Source organism: Paramormyrops kingsleyae, chromosome 25, assembly GCF_048594095.1.
Source record: "Paramormyrops kingsleyae isolate MSU_618 chromosome 25, PKINGS_0.4, whole genome shotgun sequence".
Taxonomy (NCBI): Eukaryota; Metazoa; Chordata; class Actinopteri; order Osteoglossiformes; family Mormyridae; genus Paramormyrops; species Paramormyrops kingsleyae.
In genome coordinates this window covers 8,032,961-8,052,656 of record NC_132821.1, presented here as the reverse complement: position 1 = coordinate 8,052,656, position 19,696 = coordinate 8,032,961, and the positions used below count along the sequence as shown (strand labels likewise).

Sequence of the window (19,696 nt, the reverse complement as noted above, 5' to 3'; positions counted from 1 at the left end):
AGGGTGTTCAGCTACAGGCACCTGCGAGACATTATGGATGATGCTAATCCTATGAGCAGGTTGGTGGGAAAACTCTTCAGTCTTTTTTACACATCTCGCTTCGTTTCTTCAGTATGACATTTACTAACAGTTTTTTTTATTTACTTATTTATCTGAAAGGATGATCCAGGAGCTGGAGCGTCGCCACATGGTGGTGCCTGACACCCCCTCCCCAGCAGTAGCGGCGCAGACCAGCAGTGTTCCTGTGATGGCTGGTACAACCGTGCAGCGACCGGAGAGCTCGGCGACTGAGCAGTCGGAGGACGCAGTGAGTGTCAGCAACGGCGAGATCTTTCAAGTGTGAGTATGAGTGTCTCGGATTTGCAGCTTCATTGATACCTTTTGCTTTTGCTTGTGAGCCAATTGAAGGTGCAATTTTAAGACGAAATATGTTTTCCACATGGCAGTACCCGGGAGGTGCAGTGGCCACAGACCTCCAGGCACATGATGCAGGAGAAGGGACTGCACCGGAAACATTCTCTGGACCATCCCCTCCTGAAGGGCTTCGCCGCATACTTGGAGAAGGATCTCCTGATTGAGAATTTCAAGCAGACGGTGAGGTCTCCCATAAAAGTTCACTCTATTATTTTTTGGAGCTTTATATCTACGCAATATATTCATTAAGTAATGCCGATTTTATTTTCCAGGTGGAAAACGTCAGCAGGTTCATGTTTTTTGTGAACCCTGAAGAGCCATCCCTTGAATTTCTGAGGGAGAGGGAGAGGACGAAGCTCTTCTTTCGGGAGCTGACTGAGGCTGGTCTCTCCAGGCAGACTCAGGTCAACTACATGAAGAGCCTGAAGAGGTTGGTAGCATGTAGATTTTTAACAGTATATTGTAGGTTTGTGTTGTATTGTCGTATCTGTTTTCTTCAAGGAAGTTCAGTCCTCCCACTATTGTCATGGTGGCATGTACAAGTTTATGTACATATGGATACTTACATACATGTCCTTCCTCTGACAGATTCCTCAAGTACCACACCGTGGCCACCGACCTCCGGCGTGACAACATTGCCTTGTGGAATGAGGCAATGTTCTTCGTGGAGTACCTGGGCTCACTCCAGCAGAGCTCTGCAAAGTTGGTGAGTAAGGAGATGACGCAAAGGAGGTAAGTTCAACTGTCAACACCCGTTAAATTCCATATTATGATTTGATTATACATCTCCTCTACTGTGTTTAACACACTCATAATGTTTTTTTTTTATCTCCCTCACTGCTCCTGGAGTGCACTGCATGGAGAAGCAGAGCCATTTTACATTGTGAGCACATTTTATTAAAATGTGTACTGTATTGATTAGGATTGACAGTAATTGAATTTTCTTCTCCCACCCACATAGTCATGTCATTCTCACGGGGATGAGCCCAGAGAAGAGTCCAGAGGACTGCTGGGCCGTGCTGAGGGCTGCCAAGAACGACTTCTTGGCAGTCCTTGGCAAGGTGTATCCAGAGGAGATGCCCCTGGAGTGTGCAGAGTGCTGCCTTGTCCTCTACTACCTGGAGGCCACGGTGATTCTGAAGCATCTCCAGCCACCAGGCGTGGTGGAGCACATGACCGTAAGTGTTGTATTCTTTTTGTCTTCACTTTTCCTTTTTGCCGATACTCTTATTTATCAGTGGGACATCATTGTATTGTGTAGGTCCAGGAGTGGATGACCAGGAGCACGTCCGAGGCCGACCATACGGTGATTGTGGTGAAGGAACACAAGACGTCGGCGCAGCAAGCGGCCACGTTTGCATTGTCCTCTGAGGAGGAGACGGTAAGTATATCAAGTTTGATAAGATTTATTTCATAGTTTATTTCAAGAGCAGCGATTTAATCTGTTTTCCTCTGCCAACAGTGGTTCGACATCTACTTCACCCAGGTACGGCCACAGCTCCTGAGCTCCAAGAGGAGCCGGACGACACTGGATGACCTGGGAGGAGACAAACGGTTCTTCGTCTCCACCGCAGGCAGGCCGGCGTTCAACGCTTCGAATGACCTCAACCGGCTGCACCAAAAGTGAGCTGATCGTCATGATTAATTCCCCCTATAATATGTTCTACATACGTGTTGTGTGAGACGTATTAATAAATGTATTTTTGTATTTTAGATACAAGCTGGATCCAGTCACCTACCAGACGGCCCGGCGCATCTTTGAGACGGCCACCAAGGACTTGACGGACCAAGAGAAGTCCTTGGTGGCCGATTACCTCACTCATTCCACTGCGACGGCTGACGAGCACTACCGGATGAAGCAGTCGCGGAATGTGGTGCTGGCCAGTAAGCTGCTGAAGAAGCTGGCAGGTGACTCAAGGTAGGCATGTTTTCTGTTTGTCAACACACTTACCAACATCAAGACACACAACCAAAGCCCTCACCACTGAACACTAACCTTAAACGTTTGTGGGTTTTTTTTTATTTTTTTTATTTTTATATTTATCTCAGCGCTGACTCCGCAGAGGAAGGACCCAGCTGTTCTGCCCGTGGTGCCGCACGGGATGCTGCCCCGGCATCCAACCAACAGATGGATGTCCAGGCAGCGTTCGATCAGCTCCTTCGGACCCACCCCGTGACCCTGGATGGCGACATCCCAGACAAGACAGCACGCTCGCAGACGTCGGGCCGGTTTCAGCGGCAGCTCTATGATCGCTGGCTGAAGGCCCAGATGAGGATGCGCGTACGGCATGTCTTGTGTGAGTATTGTTTGTAGCACTAATGACATTTTTTACTGTGAAACGGTCCTATCTACATAGGCTTCTTAACTAACAACAATTTACTTTGTTCTTGACAGCACACTTTGGCAGACGGCAGCCCACCGAGTCCCGGGTCGACGCTTGGATCAGGAACCAAGGCTGGAAAAGTAACGTTCCCAGCGCGGCCAGCGTTCTGAAGGACTGGAGACCAGTGGGTTCGGTGGACACTGTCGTGGACTCTAGCCACATCCAGGAGCTCATCCACAACCAGAAGTGGAAGGGACTTGTGGTGATGGACATTGCGGGGAAGGGGAAGGGAGTCTGCGCCACCCGGCAGTTCCAGGCTGGTGAGGTGGTGTGTGACTACCACGGGCCGGTAGTCACAGCCACTGAGGGCCAGCGGATTCACTCATCGACGAAGGGAGAAGAATCTGGTGTTACGACCCCCAGGGACAAGTTACTCCCTATAGGGGCGGATGTTTCTGCCGGGGGGGGGGGGGGTGTGTCATTCTGTTCCTGGCCCTGCCCACTGTTGCATCACCTTCCCCTCTGCTTTGATTGGCCGGGTTTCCTCCTATCACTTCCTTTATAAGGCCTGTCCAGGCCAAGAAGAAGGAGGCCTCTTGCTTTGTACTTGGCTTGTTATTTGCTATATGATTGATGATTTATTGTGCTTGACCCCTTTTTGCTGTTTGACCATTGATTTCTGCCTAGCCCTTTTCTTTGGATTTGGTTGCTGTGGATTCTGTTTTGTAAACATTTGTAAATTTCTGTACCTATCTGCACCCATTGAGGTTCTCCGTGGGTAGCTAGGGAAGTAGGGAGCACGACGCCATTTTGCTTTGATTAAGTTTTCTTACTGTTTTGGAATTAGTCAGGGAGATAGATTAGTTTTGTGTACCTTTGTTTTCTGTTGTTTTGGTTAGGTAAGTGGTATCTTGTTTAGGTTCCAGTTAGAGGTGTTTTGTTTGTTATTTTGGCCTTGTCGGCTCCTGAAGTGGTTCCCACCATTAATAAACCTACCACAAATACCAAAACAGTGGTCTCACTCCACCTTTTGTTGCGCCTGACCCTAGACCGGGACGTAACAAAATTGGGGGCTCGTCCGGGATCTCCTCCATTGTCTTACTTTCTTGCTTTGTGTGTTAACGGTTATCTGGTGGTTTGGTTAGATGGCCGTTAGATTTGAGTTGGACAATTTTGTTGTTTACCCTACCCTGGAACAGTATGAGCGCTGCCGCAAGGATGATCTATTACTTATAGCAGACTTTTTCAGGATTCCTGTGCCACGGAGTGCAGCTAAGAAGGTTGTGAAGAGCACACTGTATCTCGAGCTGGTAAAGCAGCAGATCTTACCAGAAAGAGATAAGATCTTGGGTGTTGCATCTCCGCCAGGGCCTTCTGAGGGATTGGCTATGGCGACGGCTGAAACCAAACCTGAGGAGCCAGTACACATAGAACCCGTCGATCCAGAGCCATCACTGAAAGACCCCTTGGTTGCCTTGAAGCTAAAGGAGTTGGAGCTTGAATTGAGCAGACAGCAGTGTCAACAGCAGCAGTTACGTGTCCGAGCACTGGAGCTTGAGACACAAAGGGATATCCGGCTGAAAGAGTTGGAGTTGGAGCTCAGAGGAAAGTCTGATCCAGATCGTCCTCTTCCTTCCAGTTTACCTGCACCTACTCCTCTTATGCCTACTTCACATGGGCCTGTCGGGGCATCGTCTCCTGTGCCTCAGAGATCATCATTCGTAAGTTTCCCTGACTTTGATATTAGCAGACATATTGCCTTGGTTCCTATGTTCAGGGAAAGCGAAGTGGACACCTACTTTCCTGTGTTTGAGCGCATTGCTCTCACGTTACAGTGGCCAAAGAATATCTGGACCTTACTATTGCAATGCAAGTTTGTTGGGAAAGCACAAGAGGTGTGTTCTGCCCTATCATTAGAGCAGAGTTTGGACTATGAGGCTGTTAAGGCTGCTGTGTTGCGGACCTATGAACTTGTCCCTGAGGCCTACCGGCAAAAGTTCCGGAAACATAGTAAAACCTCCGGTCAAACCTTTGTTGAATTTGCTCGAGAGAAGACTGCTCTCTTTGATAAATGGTGTGCTTCAACTAAAGTCTCCACGTTGGAGCACCTAAAGGAATTGATCTTGTTAGAAGAATTTAAGAACTGCCTCCCTGACAAGATTGTTGTTTATTTGAATGAGCAAAAAGTCTCTGCACTCTCTGATGCTGCTGTTTTAGCAGATGAATTTGTGCTCACCCACAAAAGCTTTTCTACTCCGCGTCGGGATACCTATGAACGTGAATTCAGGGCTCCTGAGAACCCACTCCGGACCAGCCAGTCCTCTGTGTTCCCATCCGAGTCTCGTGAATGTTTTTACTGCCATGAAAAGGGGCATCTAATTGCCTCCTGTCCTGCACTAAGGCGTAAAAACCAGCCGAGAGCATCAACCCCTCCAAAGGGTGCTGCACTGGTCCATACAGTGCCGAGGTGTAGTAGCCCCACTCACTCGCTCTCTTCTGTGGACCCTGTTTTTGAACCCTTTGTTTTGGATGGCATGGTCTCCTTGTCTGACACTGACTCGGAGCAGAAGTACGTGCGTGTTCTGAGGGACACTGGAGCCGCACAGTCCTTCATTTTGGAGAGTGTCCTACCATTTTCTAATCACTCTAGTTGTGGTTCTGATGTCCTGATTCAGGGCATTGAACTTGCTATTGTCAAGGTTCCTCTGCATACTGTGTATCTGCGTTCTGACCTTGTCTCTGGGTTTGTTAAAGTCGCACTCCGGCCTCAGTTACCAGTGGCAGGGGTTTCTTTTATTCTTGGGAATGATTTAGCTGGGGGAATAGTTACCCCTTTGCCTGAAGTAATTGATGTGCCTGAATTGAGTGATGATGTGGTATTACAAGAGTTTCCTGCTGTATTTAGGGCATGTGTTGTGACACGAGCGCAAGCTCGAAAAATGGAAAATATGGTAGATCTTTCTGGCTCCTTTATGTGTGATGATAACCCTGTAGTCGGGTACACTGCTCTTTCCCCTCCTAGTGATATTAAGGGTGACTCTTGTGAAGGGGTGGATCTCAGTATGTTCCCCTTAGAACGGGCACAACTAGCTTTTGCCCAGAAAGACGACGTTTCGTTATCACGCTGCATCTCTTCTGCTGTAGATCTGTCAGAACTGCCTCAGCATCCGGTAGCTTATTTCTTTGATGGTGATGTACTTATGCGCAAATGGACACCAGCTAACTCTGAGCATGAGTGGAGTTCAGTGTTTCAAGTTGTTGTTCCTAAACCCCTGCGGCAGCATGTGTTGAATATAGCTCATGACCATAGCATGTCTGGTCATCTTGGTGTAAGAAAAACGTACAATCGTCTGTTAAGACACTTCTTTTGGCCCTCCATGAAACGTGATGTATCTCAATACTGTCATTCTTGCCATGTTTGTCAAATTGCTGGAAAGCCTAATCAGGTTATTCCCCCTGCACCTCTGAGGCCTATACCGGTTATGGGTGAGCCTTTCGAGAGAATTCTAATTGATTGTGTTGGTCCATTGCCTAAAACAACGTCTGGATTTCAATACCTCTTGACTTTGATGTGTGCATCAACCAGATACCCTGAAGCTATTCCGTTACGCTCTCTTAAGGCTCCAGCTATAGTGAAAGCCCTTATCAAATTCTGTACTACATTTGGTTTACCAAAATACATCCAGTCAGATCAAGGTTCAAACTTCATGTCCAGGATTTTTAGCAAGGTGATAAAGCAGTTGAGTATCCAGCATCAAGTTTCTAGTGCCTACCATCCGGAGTCACAGGGGGCTTTAGAGAGATTTCATCAAACCTTAAAAACCATGCTTAGAACATATTGTTCAGCCCAGGGCAAAGATTGGGATGAGGGGATCCCCCTCCTACTATTCGCCATCCGTGATACTGTTCAAGAGTCCCTTGGCTTTAGTCCCGCTGAATTAGTATTTGGACATTCTGTCCGTGGTCCTTTAAAGGTACTACAAGAACAGTTTCTGTTCTCAGATCATTCCCAGGCTCCTTCAACAAATATTTTGGATTATGTCAGTAACTTTCGTGCACGCTTACATACTGTCTGTGAATTAGCCAAGTGCTCTTTAGCTTCCTCCCAGTCCCGTATGAAGTCTCGTTTTGACCAGAAGTCAGTACAACGTGCATTTAAACCGGGAGATCAGGTTCTCGTTTTATTGCCGCTACCTGGCTCAGCTCTACAGGCTAAGTTCTCAGGTCCTTATGCCATTGGTTCAAAGTTGAGTGAAACGGATTATGTTGTGAAGACGCCTGATAGAAGAAGAAAGTCTCGTGTGTGCCATATAAATATGCTTAAGCTATATGTGTCCCGTTCCAAAGCTGAGACCTGCCCCACCACCACACCAGCCTCTCCAGTAACTACTGCTTCTGTAAGTCTGTCCCCATCAGATTATTCCCCTGAAATTGATGGACTTTGGTTAGGAAATGCCTCTCTTCCATGTGCTCGCCTGCCCAACTCGGACACCCTCTTGGTTCTCCCTTCTAAACTCTCTCACTTGCCAGACTTTGCTCAAAATAGTATTATACAACTTATCGAAAATTATCCATTACTTTTCTCTGATACTCCCTCCAGGACTACAGTCCTTAAGCATGATATAGATGTTGGTGTTAATGTTCCTGTGAAGCAGAATGCCTATCGAGTTAATCCGACTAAACGAACCATCATGAGGATGGAAACAGAATATCTTGTTCTCCATGGTCTTGCTGCCCCTAGTTGTAGTCCTTGGAGTTCTCCCTGTTTGCTGGTACCCAAGCCAGATGGTACCTTTCGCTTCTGTACGGACTACAGGAAAGTTAATGCTTTAACTAAGGCTGACTCCTTTCCCCTACCCAGGATGGAAGACTGTGTAGACCGAATAGGGCAAGCAAAGTTCGTTACTAAGTTAGACTTGCTGAAAGGTTACTGGCAAGTCCCCCTCACAGAACGTGCATCTCAAATCTCAGCTTTCGTCACCCCAGATTCCTTCCTACAGTATTCTGTTATGGCCTTTGGTTTAAAAAATGCACCTGCTACATTCCAGCGCTTAATGAGTCGGGTTTTAGCTAATGTTGATAATTGTGAAGCTTACCTGGATGATGTTGTTGTGTATTCAGATAACTGGGAGAGTCATCTCCGTACCCTAGATATTGTGTTTTCGCGTCTCAAAGAAGCTTCTCTTACCCTGAACCTTGCTAAATGTGAGTTTGGCCAGGCTACTGTAGCATACTTGGGTAAACAGGTGGGCCAAGGAATTGTTCGTCCTTTGGACGGCAAAATTGAGGCTATTAGTGCTTTTCCCGTGCCTAAAACAAAAAGAGGGCTACGTCGCTTTCTTGGGATGGCGGGATATTACAGAGGCTTCTGTAGGAACTTTTCAAGCATTGTATCACCTCTCACAAATCTTCTTCGTGACTCTGTGCCTTTTGTGTGGGCTCCTGATTGTCAAGCTGCTTTTGATGCAGTTAAGAGTTTGTTATATAGTGCTCCAGTTCTATCTGCACCGGATTTCACTAAGTCATTCAAGCTTGAAGTAGATGCTAGTGGAACAGGTGCAGGTGCGGTGTTAATTCAAGAAGACACCCTGGGTGTTGACCACCCTGTCTGTTTCTTTTCCAAGAAGTTCAACCGCCATCAGATCAACTACAGCACCATTGAGAAAGAAGCTCTTGCCTTGTTACTAGCCCTTCAATACTTTGAAGTGTACCTTGGATCCAGTTCAGAACCCATCCTAGTGTACACTGACCACAACCCACTTGTTTTTTTGCACCGTATGTCAAATACTAATCAGAGGCTCATGCGTTGGTGTTTGATCTGTCAAGGCTTCAATTTGAAGATAACACATAAGACAGGGTCTGAAAACATTGTTGCAGATGCACTGTCTCGTTGTGACCTTTAATTGAGTGAAAAGCTATATATAGCTTTTCTCTTAAGGGTGGGGGTGTTACGACCCCCAGGGACAAGTTACTCCCTATAGGGGCGGATGTTTCTGCCGGGGGGGGGGGGGGTGTGTCATTCTGTTCCTGGCCCTGCCCACTGTTGCATCACCTTCCCCTCTGCTTTGATTGGCCGGGTTTCCTCCTATCACTTCCTTTATAAGGCCTGTCCAGGCCAAGAAGAAGGAGGCCTCTTGCTTTGTACTTGGCTTGTTATTTGCTATATGATTGATGATTTATTGTGCTTGACCCCTTTTTTTGCTGTTTGACCATTGATTTCTGCCTAGCCCTTTTCTTTGGATTTGGTTGCTGTGGATTCTGTTTTGTAAACATTTGTAAATTTCTGTACCTATCTGCACCCATTGAGGTTCTCCGTGGGTAGCTAGGGAAGTAGGGAGCACGACGCCATTTTGCTTTGATTAAGTTTTCTTACTGTTTTGGAATTAGTCAGGGAGATAGATTAGTTTTGTGTACCTTTGTTTTCTGTTGTTTTGGTTAGGTAAGTGGTATCTTGTTTAGGTTCCAGTTAGAGGTGTTTTGTTTGTTATTTTGGCCTTGTCGGCTCCTGAAGTGGTTCCCACCATTAATAAACCTACCACAAATACCAAAACAGTGGTCTCACTCCACCTTTTGTTGCGCCTGACCCTAGACCGGGACGTAACACTGGCTACATGTTCTTCTTCCGGAACAGCCATAAGTCTGAGTGTGCCTGTCACCCGGGCATACAGCCTTTTGGCCGGCTGATTAATCATTCCCATAAGAAGGCCAACCTCCGGCCAAGACTGTACAGCCCAGCCGTCGGGGGACAGGATGTTATTTTGCTTTTGGCCCTGAACAGGATTAATGTTGGGGAGGAACTGTTGTTCGATTATGGGGTGCAGAGGAAATCGTTCAGGGGAGAGGGACTGAGAACCATTGAGAACATGTAGTTAATTTTTGGCAAGATCATCATTTTGATTGTTTGCTACTCTTCCCAAAAGTGATGTGGGTAGATTATTCCACCATGCAAGGTCGGGCAGATTATTCATTCATCAAATTTAAAGCTCTTAATTTCTAATCAATTGGCCCAAGTACATCCTGATTGCACTGTACTATTTTCTTGTATGCAGTTTTTATGTGAAATAACTCTTTAAATGTGAAATAATTATACTAGAAAAGTGTCACTTTATTTTGGTTTTTTTTTTTGACAATGTATAAAGTTTAAGACCTTGTCGTTGCCCCAAGTATTACAGTAGTTTACAGTACTTGGATAGTAGAAATAATACACAGCAGAATGGTACAGGTGTAAGGTAAATGTCAATTAAATCAGTGGATATAGCCTTAATAAACAGGATGTGTCCAACCAGGCTACTTACGAATTATAAGAAAATCATCTGCATAGATGCAGGGACCTCAACTTTTCCATGACTTACCTGTTTGTTTCTTTTTTCCAGTGCTTTCAACAGGCATTTTCTACTTTGCCCCGTCTGCCAGAAGACACAGCCGAACCTGTCGGTGCACCTGACTCGTGTGTGCATGAAGACGTCATCAAAAGAGGCTATCTGCGACGTTTTGGAGAAGGCGAAGAAGGATGCGCTGGACGTTCTGCACTGGGGCAGGGTCTTCAGTTACAGTCACATCCGACAGATTTTCGATGGTCCTGATCCAGCGAACAGGTTGGTGGAAGATCTTTTCCGTCTTTCTACACATCACATGTTTCTCCTGACTGAAATTCACTAACAGTGCTTCTTTTTTTGAAAGGATGATCGAGGAGTTGCAGCGTCGCCATATGGTGGTGACTGGCATGCCCCAATCACCAGCGATGGATCGGACCAGCACTGTCTACGCAGCCAATCAGCCCCCAGAAAGCTCAGAGGGTGAGCAAACAGAAGATGCTCACAGTGCCAGCAGTGGAGAGACCTTTCAAGTGTGAGTATCTCAGTTTTTACATTGATGCTGTTTGTTTTTGATTGAGCCAGATCAATAAGCATTTTTACAACAAAATGTGTTCCCAACATTGCAGTACCCAGAAGGTGCAGTGGCCACAGAAGACAAGGCAGCTGATGGCAGAAAAGGGGCTCTACAGGAAGCATTCTCTGGACCATCCGCTGCTGAAAGGCTTTGCCACGTACTTGGAGAGGGATCTCCAGAACGAGAATTTTAAACAGGAGGTGATGATCCCTATAGAATTATTATCTATCACTCACTCACTCACTCACTCACTCACCCACCTCCCATCCATCCATCCATCCATTCATCCTTATTCTGTTTCTTCTTCTCAGGTGGAAAATGTAGCCAGGTTCCTGTGTTTCATGAACCCGCAGGAGCCCTCCCTGGAATTCGTCAAGGAAAGGGAGAAGACCAGGCATTTCTTCTCTGAGCTGACAGAGGCTAAATTGACAAAGATCAATTTAGATCAATTATATAAAGAGCCTGAAGAGGTTGGTTGTTTTGTGAATTTTTAATGTAGTTATATATGTGTTTATATACATATATGTTTCTTCAAGCCAGTTTAATCCTCCCCACTATTGTCTTTATCAAGATTACATATGTCTACATTCATGTGAATACTTACATACTTGTGCTTCCTCGGACAGATTCCTCAAGTATCACACAATTGATACTGACCTCCGGAGCAACAACGAAAGGCTGTGGAGAGATGCAAAACACTTCATCGACTACCTGGGCTTACTGCAGCGGAGCTGTGCTAAGCTAGTCGGCAAGGAAATCATCCAAAGGAGGTACACTTAATTCTTCTCGCCTATTTTACTCCTGTGGAGCTGCCTGGAGACCATGACATCCTGCTGCTCTGACTTGCCCACCATCAGAAACGGCACCTATGCCGCCTTGCCCTGCCCTCCCCTCCCCTCTGCATTAATTGCACTTGAAATTGAAATTAATTGAATTTTTCTTATTTCTTTACCCCCCCATAGGCACGCCATTCTGAAAGAGAAGCATCCACTCTCTCCGGAAGACTGCTGGGCTGTGCTGAGGGCTGCCAAGAAAGATTTCTTTGCAGTCCTCGGTAAAGTCTATCCAGAAAAGGGCTCCCTGGAATCCACGGAGTGCTGCCTCGTGCTGTACTACCTGGAGGCTGTTGTTATTTTGAAACACCTCCAGCGACCAGGAGTGGTAGAGCACATGACTAAGTATTATAAATCTTTTTGTTGCCCTCACTGTCACTTCACTGCCATTACTCTTATTTACTGGTGTAACGCCCTTGTCCTGTGCAGGTGGAGGAGTGGATGACTAGGACCACAGACGAGTCGGGCTATGCAGTCATTGGTGTGAAGGAGCATAAGACGTCTGCACACCAAGTGGCCTGCTTTGCCTTGCCCAATGAGGAGGAGATGGTAAGTTTATCACATTGGATGAGATTAATTTCACATTTCCTGCTAGAACCAAGCAAGGCACACTCAAAAGCAGATATTTAATCTTCCTGTTACTACTCTGCCAACAGTGGTTCGACATCTATTTTACTCGGGTGCGACCTCAGCTCCTGGCCTGCAAAAGGAGCCAGATGAATAAGGATTATGATGAATAAGGAAATGTGAAATAAAGTGACACTTTTCTAGTATAATTGTTTTGGGGTTTTTTTTGACAATGTATAAAGTTTAAGACCTTGTCGTTGCCCCAAGTATTACAGTAGTTTAAGTGCGACACACAGGTCACTTACTCAAGCGGTTAACATCAACATCTGAGATGAGGGGTAACAGACTTCAGAAGGGCCTGACAATCTGTACGGATGCCTAGAATGAGGTCTGTTTGAGCTCCTACCTCAGGCTATAAAGCCAAATTAAGCATCAAATTAAAGCACAACATTTGTGGTCCACACAGAGACCAGACACATGTCAATAGCCCCAGCAGTTTTAGAGTAACCCTTCAAAATATTTGGAGCATTATAGACTGGGCCACTATCTATCTGATGCATGGCACACTGACCTGTAATACACCGCAAATACACCAAAGCACGTGATGAACTGAAACACACAGCCCATCTACTCAAATAATCACGCTTTTATTTTACAGTTTGCAAGGGAATTAGCAGGATAACCTTAGCAAAATCACAGAGGTCAAAGCAATGACAGACAATATAAAATGTACACAGGCAAATAAAGCTGACAACCTACAGTATTTGTGGAGCATAAAAACATGATGACCGTTTTAAGGAAAAATAACCTCAACTATTTTACCAGTGCGACCCACAGGTTACTTACTGAAGCGGTTAACATCAACATCTGAGATGACGGGTAACAGACTTCAGAAGGGCTAATTATGATATATATAGTTGATATACAATTAGAGTATTAAGCTTGTCCTAACTTATATTAAATTATAAAGTTATTAAACTTATATTAGACATATTATATATATGATGTTATTTATCAAAGACATTGAGCACTAAACAATGGAGATGACAATTGGAAATTCAACTAAAAGTAAGTGATAAGCAGAAGAAAACAAGGGACAGGGAACAGGCCACACAGGCAAGTTAGCTGTAGTTGTGAGCAAATTACAATGATGCAAATATTTTTAATCCAACTATTTAGTTACAAATTCCTCAGCCTGGGAGTCATCAGCATTTGAATCAAGCAGGTCAGTTACTCAATCCGTTAACATCAGCTTCTGACATGAGGGGACAAATACCTGGATTGGGCTTGCCAGCCTAGGGCTATTGTTTCCTTGATTGCTGTTTTGCACTTCTCTGCGATGCACATGCAGGGCTACCCATCCCCCAACAATCTGCCAACGCAACAATTAGGCTGAGATCACGTAAACATCAGGTCACGTAAACAGAGTGACTCAAATAAATGTATTAAAGAACCAGTAATGCCGAGCAATATACCAAAATATTCGGAACATTATACATTGAGCCTATCCTGCTAATATTAGTAGTCACTGTATGTCATGTCTGTGTCACAACAGTACGGATTAGAACAATATGTGGTACCATCAGTAATGCGATCTGGGCCCTTTAAGGCTGGCTCGCTCCAATTAGTGAGCGAGTGCTTTCAGGCAGAAATTTCAGGGTTAAAACGGCGAAATCGAAATTGGATCATACTGGCAATATTGCTCAGAATCGCTGTAGCTGTCCGATGGTATGCGGGGCGTTGCAGTTGCTTACCGCGACCGACAAATAAGAAAGCAAACATTCTTTATTATCATCCTATGTATTTTAAATTACGATCTTCCACATTAATCAAGAGAGTGTAAAACGTAAATTATTACAGCTCCAATAGCTTATATTAAAGTCACCCAAGAGTCACAACATGGTTTTGAAATGGCAAAGACAGACAGAAATTAAATGTATATGAGCAAGCAACATAAGGGATCTGTTGTTTGGGTAAATTATATTATAGTATACTATATATATGTGGTGTGGTGGCGAATTCGTGCAGAAATTTCAGGGTAAATACGGCGAAATCGAAATTGGATCATACTGCCAATATTGTGTAGCGGATATAAAGATCCGTGGCTTTTATTTTAAAGTTTTCCTGCTAGTCTCTGGGCTCGGTGGATCATGCGGTCATGCCTTAGCCTATCCAATGAGTAGCGTTGCTGGGCGAGTCTCTGGTAGTGAGGGGAGCGGTAAAAAAAAAAAAAAGGTCGGTTGGGCGAAGTGGAAGCAGAGTCGCGTGAAGTTTTTTTTTTTTTACAAGGAATCGCGGCTAGTATAGTTGGAGCGCGGCTTCGTTTTGGCAGGACGAAAGTCTGTTGTTTTTTTTCTTTGTGTTGGAGTTGGGGATTATTGGGGCTGCGCCATCCCAAGCGGAGAGCGTGGCTGGCAGCCTGGTGTGCATACGCCGGACGCCATCTCGGTCTGCAGCGGAAGACAGAGACGCGGAGGGGCTGTTTGAGTGGTGTCGACGACAGCGGGTATGACGAGTGGCATCTTCGGGAGTCTAAGTCGTGTCCTGGCATCCGGTGGAACTGAAGGAGCTGGGGAATATCGTGGAGGAGGGCACCCGGATTAGCGGTGCTGAAGTGGAGGCAGCGCGCGCCGGTTTTGAGATCCAGGGCCCCGGAGCTGTGTTACACGGGCGCATACTCGGGCGATTTCGACCTCGGATGCAGCGCGAGTGAGTGACCCTGCCATACAGAGGCCTCCCCCTACAACTCATCTCGACCCATTCCGTCGTTGACTGGTAAACCTGCTCCTTTTCTTCACTCTCCTCAATCGGGTGAAGGTCTCGGCAAAGTTGCAGATCTGGACAATTGTATGCATAAGTGTGTGTTGGATGTAATTAAGCGCAGTCGAAGTGTTTGTTTAATGTCATTTACGCGCTGTATTTTGAATAGGTGAATGACGATTGGTATTGTGCTATGCTTTGCTGTGTAACCCTGAGATGTTTTCTTTCTTTTTTTCCCCCCGTTTTGAGTTAAATCTGTCTTTTTCTGTTATTGATGACAACGGGACAAATTGGTGAATTGCTAAAAAAGGGGATGTTTGAATTATTCAATTTCCTCTGCGTCATCGGGGCCTAATTCAGCTCTGTGGCCTGAAGTATTTTCTTTCATGCCGTCCGTTTTATAGCTTGCTGTTTAAGGTTGGAGGACAGCGGAAAGAGAAGCGACCTTTCCGTTTACAATAAATCACTCGTTTGTGTTTAGGGTGGTTTATGCGTTCAAACATTGTGTAACTACCCGGGGGTAGGGGCGTCGCACCCGACGTGCTAGGTTTTGGGAGTGCAGGGTTGTCGGCAGATTATATCGGTACCCGGCCGAAAACGTATATATTTCAGGGTGCCACCGTGTCCATTTTTGTCCCCTGAACCTGCCTTCCAACACCCTCCCGCAGCAGGACGGGTAAAACATATTTGCACACGCAAATACTGGGACTAAAAGAACTCGGGGTGAGGGACTCAAATCCTCTCATTACTTAGTCTCGCTGGGTAGAATAACCGCCAGTTTTCCCCTACCAAGGCGGGGCGAAATTTCTCCGCTACAATTGCTCAGAATCGCTGTAGCTTTCCGATGGTATGCCGGGCGTTGCGGTTGCTTAGCGTGACCGACGCATAAGAAAGCAAACATTCTTTATTATCATCCTATGTATGTTAAATTACGATCTTCCACATTAATCAAGGTATTGTAAAACGGAAATTATTGCAGCTCCAATAGCTTATATTAAAGTCAGCCAAGAGTCACAACATGGTTTTGAAATGGCAAACGCAGACACAAATCAAATGTATATGAGCAAGCAACATCAGGGATCTGTTGTTTGGGTAAATTATATTATAGTATACACTATATATTTGTGGTGTGGTGGCGAATTGGTGCAGAAGTTTTAGAACTGCACTATCGATTTATCACTTTATTTAGAAATATAAATTCAGTTCTTATCCTTTTTAAAAGTTACATTTTTTTCAAATTGTCTTTCAAAGTGTCCCTCAGAATGACACTGGGGCTGGGGTGGGCGGGGCTACGAGGGGGAGGGGACGCGGTCAGAATGGTATATTAAGAGGAGACCTCCGCATGTACAGTTACTCTACCTCTGCTTCCAGCGAGACAAGAGCTCCAGATTCTGCTCAAGGTTTCATCTTTTGTCGAACAACTCGTCAAGAATGGCTTCCAAGGCGTAAGTTGTGATCAATTTATTATTGCATTTGAATGTGTAGAAACTGTGGATAACTTGTTCATCCTTGTATGTAGTTTACTGACACTGTGCTTAAGTCTCTTAAACTGACTACTATTGTTAAAACTTAAATTGCATCCACTACAAAAGTAAAACAATATTTCGAAGCAACTTTTTTTAATTACTAAAAACTCATCTTTTTCGAAAGACATTTTGTTAAGGTACTTTATCGATTCTCCTGTTTTATCTCTTTATTTTTTGCTCTGTAGCACTTTTGAGATTGCTGAAATATAAAGTGCAATACAAATAAAATGTATTTTATACTAATTATCTTTAAATTAGTAGTAAGGAGTATTAAAGTGTAGAATACCATTTTTTTTATTTGCAGTGTTCACAAAGGGCTTATATTTCTTGATATAAATGTAACTAATTAGTAAACATGTTTCAGTAGTTGTGATCATGTAGTTTACTAATTACTTTTCTCAGTCTGGGACCCATCAGGATGACAATAGATATGCAAATGTTATTTATCCAAACCACTGAGGAATGAACAATGTTGATGATGATGACTGGAATGGGTCCTGAAAATCATGAATTAAATCTAATCTTAAGTAACACTTCCTTGACTGTTACATAAAACTGTTAATTGTTTTTTTTTGTTGTTGTTTTTTTATATCCGCAGTACTTCCAACAGGCATTTCCTGCTCTGCCCCGTGTGCAAGAAGACACAGGCAAGCCTCTCGGTGCATCTGACTAGGGTGTGCATGAAGAGATCTTCGAAAGAAGCCATCCAAGAAGTAGTGGAGAAGGCAAAGCAGGATGCGCTTGAAGTTCTGCAGTGGGGCAGGGTGTTCAGCTACAGGCACCTGCGAGACATTATGGATGATGCTAATCCTATGAGCAGGTTGGTGGGAAAACTCTTCAGTCTTTTTTACACATCTCGCTTCGTTTCTTCAGTATGACATTTACTAACAGTTTTTTTTATTTACTTATTTATCTGAAAGGATGATCCAGGAGCTGGAGCGTCGCCACATGGTGGTGCCTGACACCCCCTCCCCAGCAGTAGCGGCGCAGACCAGCAGTGTTCCTGTGATGGCTGGTACAACCGTGCAGCGACCGGAGAGCTCGGCGACTGAGCAGTCGGAGGACGCAGTCAGTGTCAGCAACGGCGAGATCTTTCAAGTGTGAGTATGAGTGTCTCGGATTTGCAGCTTCATTGATACCTTTTGCTTTTGCTTGTGAGCCAATTGAAGGTGCAATTTTAAGACGAAATATGTTTTCCACATGGCAGTACCCGGGAGGTGCAGTGGCCACAGACCTCCAGGCACATGATGCAGGAGAAGGGACTGCACCGGAAACATTCTCTGGACCATCCCCTCCTGAAGGGCTTCGCCGCATACTTGGAGAAGGATCTCCTGATTGAGAATTTCAAGCAGACGGTGAGGTCTCCCATAAAAGTTCACTATATTATTTTTTGGAGCTTTATATCTACGCAATATATTCATTAAGTAATGCCGATTTTATTTTCCAGGTGGAAAACGTCAGCAGGTTCATGTTTTTTGTGAACCCTGAAGAGCCATCCCTTGAATTTCTGAGGGAGAGGGAGAGGACGAAGCTCTTCTTTCGGGAGCTGACTGAGGCTGGTCTCTCCAGGCAGACTCAGGTCAACTACATGAAGAGCCTGAAGAGGTTGGTAGCATGTAGATTTTTAACAGTATATTGTAGGTTTGTGTTGTATTGTCGTATCTGTTTTCTTCAAGGAAGTTCAGTCCTCCCACTATTGTCATGGTGGCATGTACAAGTTTATGTACATATGGATACTTACATACATGTCCTTCCTCTGACAGATTCCTCAAGTACCACACCGTGGCCACCGACCTCCGGCGTGACAACATTGCCTTGTGGAATGAGGCAATGTTCTTCGTGGAGTACCTGGGCTCACTCCAGCAGAGCTCTGCAAAGTTGGTGAGTAAGGAGATGACGCAAAGGAGGTAAGTTCAACTGTCAACACCCGTTAAATTCCATATTATGATTTGATTATACATCTCCTCTACTGTGTTTAACACACTCATGATGTTTTTTTTTATCTCCCTCACTGCTCCTGGAGTGCACTGCATGGAGAAGCAGAGCCATTTTACATTGTGAGCACATTTTATTAAAATGTGTACTGTATTGATTAGGATTGACAGTAATTGAATTTTCTTCTCCCACCCACATAGTCATGTCATTCTCACGGGGATGAGCCCAGAGAAGAGTCCAGAGGACTGCTGGGCCGTGCTGAGGGCTGCCAAGAACGACTTCTTGGCAGTCCTTGGCAAGGTGTATCCGGAGGAGATGCCCCTGGAGTGTGCAGAGTGCTGCCTTGTCCTCTACTACCTGGAGGCCACGGTGATTCTGAAGCATCTCCAGCCACCAGGCGTGGTGGAGCACATGACCGTAAGTGTTGTATTCTTTTTGTCTTCACTTTTCCTTTTTGCCGATACTCTTATTTATCAGTGGGACATCATTGTATTGTGTAGGTCCAGGAGTGGATGACCAGGAGCACGTCCGAGGCCGACCATACGGTGATTGTGGTGAAGGAACACAAGACGTCGGCGCAGCAAGCGGCCACGTTTGCATTGTCCTCTGAGGAGGAGACGGTAAGTATATCAAGTTTGATAAGATTTATTTCATAGTTTATTTCAAGAGCAGCGATTTAATCTGTTTTCCTCTGCCAACAGTGGTTCGACATCTACTTCACCCAGGTACGGCCACAGCTCCTGAGCTCCAAGAGGAGCCGGACGACACTGGATGACCTGGGAGGAGACAAACGGTTCTTCGTCTCCACCGCAGGCAGGCCGGCGTTCAACGCTTCGAATGACCTCAACCGGCTGCACCAAAAGTGAGCTGATCGTCATGATTAATTCCCCCTATAATATGTTCTACATACGTGTTGTGTGAGACGTATTAATAAATGTATTTTTGTATTTTAGATACAAGCTGGATCCAGTCACCTACCAGACGGCCCGGCGCATCTTTGAGACGGCCACCAAGGACTTGACGGACCAAGAGAAGTCCTTGGTGGCCGATTACCTCACTCATTCCACTGCGACAGCTGACGAGCACTACCGGATGAAGCAGTCGCGGAATGTGGTGCTGGCCAGTAAGCTGCTGAAGAAGCTGGCAGGTGACTCAAGGTAGGCATGTTTTCTGTTTGTCAACACACTTACCAACATCAAGACACACAACCAAAGCCCTCACCACTGAACACTAACCTTAAACGTTTGTGGGTTTTTTTTAATTTTTTTTATTTTTATATTTATCTCAGCGCTGACTCCGCAGAGGAAGGACCCAGCTGTTCTGCCCGTGGTGCCGCACGGGATGCTGCCCCGGCATCCAACCAACAGATGGATGTCCAGGCAGCGTTCGATCAGCTCCTTCGGACCCACCCCGTGACCCTGGATGGCGACATCCCAGACAAGACAGC

The 19,696-nt window shown here is 45.4% G+C and overlaps 1 protein-coding gene across 1 annotated transcript; it reads left to right on the top strand.

Annotated features, from left to right (window-relative positions):
* Positions 1 to 1,490: 1,490 nt before the first annotated feature.
* LOC140583158 (uncharacterized) lies at positions 1,491 to 12,218 on the top strand. Its single transcript, XM_072707795.1, has 15 exons — positions 1,491 to 1,592; positions 1,676 to 1,795; positions 1,877 to 2,037; positions 2,129 to 2,332; positions 2,464 to 2,711; positions 2,810 to 3,145; positions 4,011 to 4,347; positions 9,328 to 9,603; positions 10,112 to 10,333; positions 10,419 to 10,586; positions 10,681 to 10,828; positions 10,940 to 11,098; positions 11,255 to 11,398; positions 11,591 to 12,010; positions 12,118 to 12,218. Exons 1-13 carry the CDS (start codon positions 1,491 to 1,493, stop codon positions 11,276 to 11,278), a joined length of 2,505 nt encoding a protein of 834 aa, XP_072563896.1. The 3' UTR covers positions 11,279 to 11,398; positions 11,591 to 12,010; positions 12,118 to 12,218.
* Positions 12,219 to 19,696: the final 7,478 nt, after the last annotated feature.

Excerpts from the sequence above, each read along its gene's own strand:
- LOC140583158 (XM_072707795.1), top strand. The coding sequence starts at position 1,491 with ATGCCCCTGGAGTGTGCAGAGTGCTGCCTTGTCCTCTACTACCTGGAG. Across the intron at positions 9,604-10,111 it reads CTGAGAACCATTGAGAACAT|TGCTTTCAACAGGCATTTTC; the intron begins GTAGTTAATTTT and ends TCTTTTTTCCAG. Across the intron at positions 10,334-10,418 it reads GGTCCTGATCCAGCGAACAG|GATGATCGAGGAGTTGCAGC; the intron begins GTTGGTGGAAGA and ends TTTTTTTGAAAG.